This window comes from Palaemon carinicauda, chromosome 10 (assembly GCF_036898095.1).
Source record: "Palaemon carinicauda isolate YSFRI2023 chromosome 10, ASM3689809v2, whole genome shotgun sequence".
Classification (NCBI taxonomy): Eukaryota; Metazoa; Arthropoda; class Malacostraca; order Decapoda; family Palaemonidae; genus Palaemon; species Palaemon carinicauda.
In genome coordinates this window covers 25,739,674-25,742,702 of record NC_090734.1, presented here as the reverse complement: position 1 = coordinate 25,742,702, position 3,029 = coordinate 25,739,674, and the positions used below count along the sequence as shown (strand labels likewise).

The window sequence follows — 3,029 nt, the reverse complement described above, 5'->3', positions numbered from 1 at the left end:
AATACCTGGAAAATATAAAGTTTCATCTTTCATTTCCCCTCATAAGAATGTATTGAAACTAAAAAATTAATGCTGAAGGGGCGACTTCAATAAAAACTCCAAAAAATGCTGAAAATAAGAAAGAACTTAAGAATAAATTCATAGAAAACTAAATACTTACTCATTTTAACTTTTTCTGACTTTAATGTAATATTCAATACTTGCAAAGAGAAAAACAACCTCAAGAACTCATCACAAAATATACACCATTACAAACTTCAGGTGGATTCCACCCACAAACAATTATACCTTTTATCACAAACGTCGGGTGGAAATAACCCGAATTCCGCTGTCGGAAAATCCTACAAAGCAAGCTCACTCACACATGCTGTCCCCACCACGACACGCAGAGAACTGAAGTTATAGGGAGTCACAACCCCGTGAGCAGTGTTGCCACTATAAAATTTTGTAATTCCCAAGAACGACCCATGAAAAATCCCAAGATGGACTATAAATTCCCAAGACCCTCAAAACACACATTTGAAAGGTAAAACCAATTGATTTGATTGATACAGTATATATTTCTCACCTGAAGCAGTTGCTAATTAAGGTAAACATTCATGGCTTCTTCAATCTCGTCAGTATCACCTTCATCCGCATATAAAGTTGCCAGTTCACCTCCTTTTCTGCTAGCTTCTCGTTCCATATATCGCTTATGACACTTCCCTCCTTTAACATCTTTAATGAGTGCAGGTGAGGGTTCCCAACGGTGGCACCCATCTTGCCTTGAAATGGATTGCATTGCAAGAATGCGGTTTGCAACAGTTGACACTTGCAGCTTGTTAGTTTGCTTATTTTTAATACGATTCAGCTGGGAAAATACCCTCTCTACACCGGCAGATGAGTGTGGAAGCACCATTAAATTGCACATAAACGTAGAGAGATGATGGAACTTCGTCTGATTATTGGCGTCTTTAATTGATTTCAACTCAAGCCAGAATGAGGTTGCAGGCATACCCGAGATGTTTTTCAGAGATTCCTTGAATTGCAACAAATCCTTCCACTGATCTTGTAATTCATCTAAATCTTCTTCTTTAACTAAGTTTGGAAAATTCACTGCCAGTTTTCCAATAGATTTAATCCCTCTCTGAGGTGAAAGTGCTTCTTTGGGATCCATGATACTTAACATAGCGAGAATACTATCCTCCTTAAAATTGAATCTTTTCTTCATTTGAGAGCACAACTCCACCAAAAATCTCTTACAATCATTCCGAAATCTGCCTTCTTTTTCTCCTAATGGCTGCTTAATGAGCATGGCCTCACATCTGCCACCAAGTTCTATAATGCTTTTGTGTTTTGCAGCATCATTAGGATCAAGTTCTGCCAAACTATGTGAATGAAGAATGTCTTCATCTACAAACAAAGCAAGGATACTTCTATATTCATCTGATATAGTAGAATATAGGGTTGCAATTCGAAAATATTGAGATTGGAACTCAAGGTTCATTTTATCAACTTTACTTATGATGTAATTAAGGAATAATAACATGTGCTTTGTTCCTGGGGTAGCCATGGTCTTGCTAATTTGCGATGCCCCATCCACCTTATCTGTTTTAGCTTCTCCCTGAAAGAATAACTGCAGTGCATCCCATTGTTCTAAAATCCTCGATAATACCAACCCCCTTGACAGCCATCGAGTCTGTGACAGTTTCAACATTTTGTGCTTAGGAGACTGTACTACATCTTGAATCATCTGAAATTGGTGTTGACGTTTACTGCTCCTTGAAAAATAACAACACACATCTTTTAAGAATGTTTCAAGGAATGATGGCAATGTGTTACTGGCATGGCTCGAACATAAGGCAAATGAGTGACATACACACCCTAAAATGAACACAGACGGAAGGTCTCTCTTTAGATGAGCTTGAAATCCATTATTTACCCCTAGCATAGTGGAACAATTGTCACTTGCAAACCCTACAATATTTTGTAAGGGTATCTCTTCCTTTTCCAACATCTCTTTTACTGATTTATAGAGTCCTTCTGCACTCGCATCATCCACCTCTACAAAATCTAAAAGTAAGTCTGCAACTTTACACTTTTTTTCATCATACACTCGTACCATCACTGCTAAAACTTGAGACACAGAAATATCCGTGCTTTCGTCAATAATCAATGAAAAATAATTTTCTCTACAAAACTTTGCTACCACCTGTCTTTCTTCCCATGCAATGCCATCCTGAAGCATGTATGAGGCTTTTGTCTTTTTCATTTTCATGTTGCGAGCTGTTTCACACTCTGGGAACATTTTCTTTATTACGTCAACCAAATGGTCAGCTTGAGCAAAAGGTACACCATGTTCTGCCATGTAACCTGTTAAATACATTTCAGCTTTTGCAACCTTATCTTGTGGAAGTTCTGCATCACTCCTCTTGAAAAATTGTTTAATATTTAAGGTGTTCTTTTTTGCATCAAAATTTCTTGTGTGCTTTGATGAAGCTTTGTGCTTCATAAGTGCTGATTTATTACAGTTCTTTAGTTTCCAGTCACAAACACTACAGATGGCAGCATTTTTATCATTCGGATCTTCTTTCACCCAGTCTCTAAGTTCGACATCTGTCAACCATTGCTTATTAAATGATTGTTGATACCACCCTTTTGATTTTTTTCTTGGAGGGGTATTACAGCCACTCTTAGAAGTTCCAGGCTCAGGATCGCTAGAGTCACTCATTGCTGCGGGTGCATATGTGTGTTCTTCAACTGTTAATCACAAACTAGATCAAGCTTGCCTCCTTACCCTCAGGGGCTCGGAATGCTCGGAGATAGACAGGAAAGCTACGATCACCTTACTCGATCTCGACGTGTACTGTACCTGTACGGGCAGGGAGGGACTAGGGAGGGAGGGGCCGGGTGGGGAGTAACACGTTGAGTGAGTAATCAAGTACATTAAAATGATATAGGCAATTGGTGTTCTGATACATATTCAGAAGAGGCTATTTTCATTTTTTTAAGTAATTGTTGGTCTGAATGAATGAAAATCCCAAGAAAGC

The 3,029-nt window shown here is 38.5% G+C and overlaps 1 protein-coding gene across 1 annotated transcript; it reads right to left on the bottom strand.

Moving 5' to 3' along the window:
- Positions 1-488: 488 nt before the first annotated feature.
- On the bottom strand, positions 489-2,628 carry LOC137648396 (SCAN domain-containing protein 3-like). The gene has a single exon (XM_068381323.1). It carries the CDS (start codon positions 2,489-2,491, stop codon positions 581-583), a length of 1,911 nt encoding a protein of 636 aa, XP_068237424.1. The 5' UTR covers positions 2,492-2,628; the 3' UTR covers positions 489-580.
- Between the last annotated feature and the right edge of the window lie 401 nt (positions 2,629-3,029).

Bases quoted from the DNA above. Each gene is read 5' to 3' on its own strand.
- LOC137648396 (XM_068381323.1), bottom strand. From the start codon at position 2,491: ATGAAGCACAAAGCTTCATCAAAGCACACAAGAAATTTTGATGCAAAA.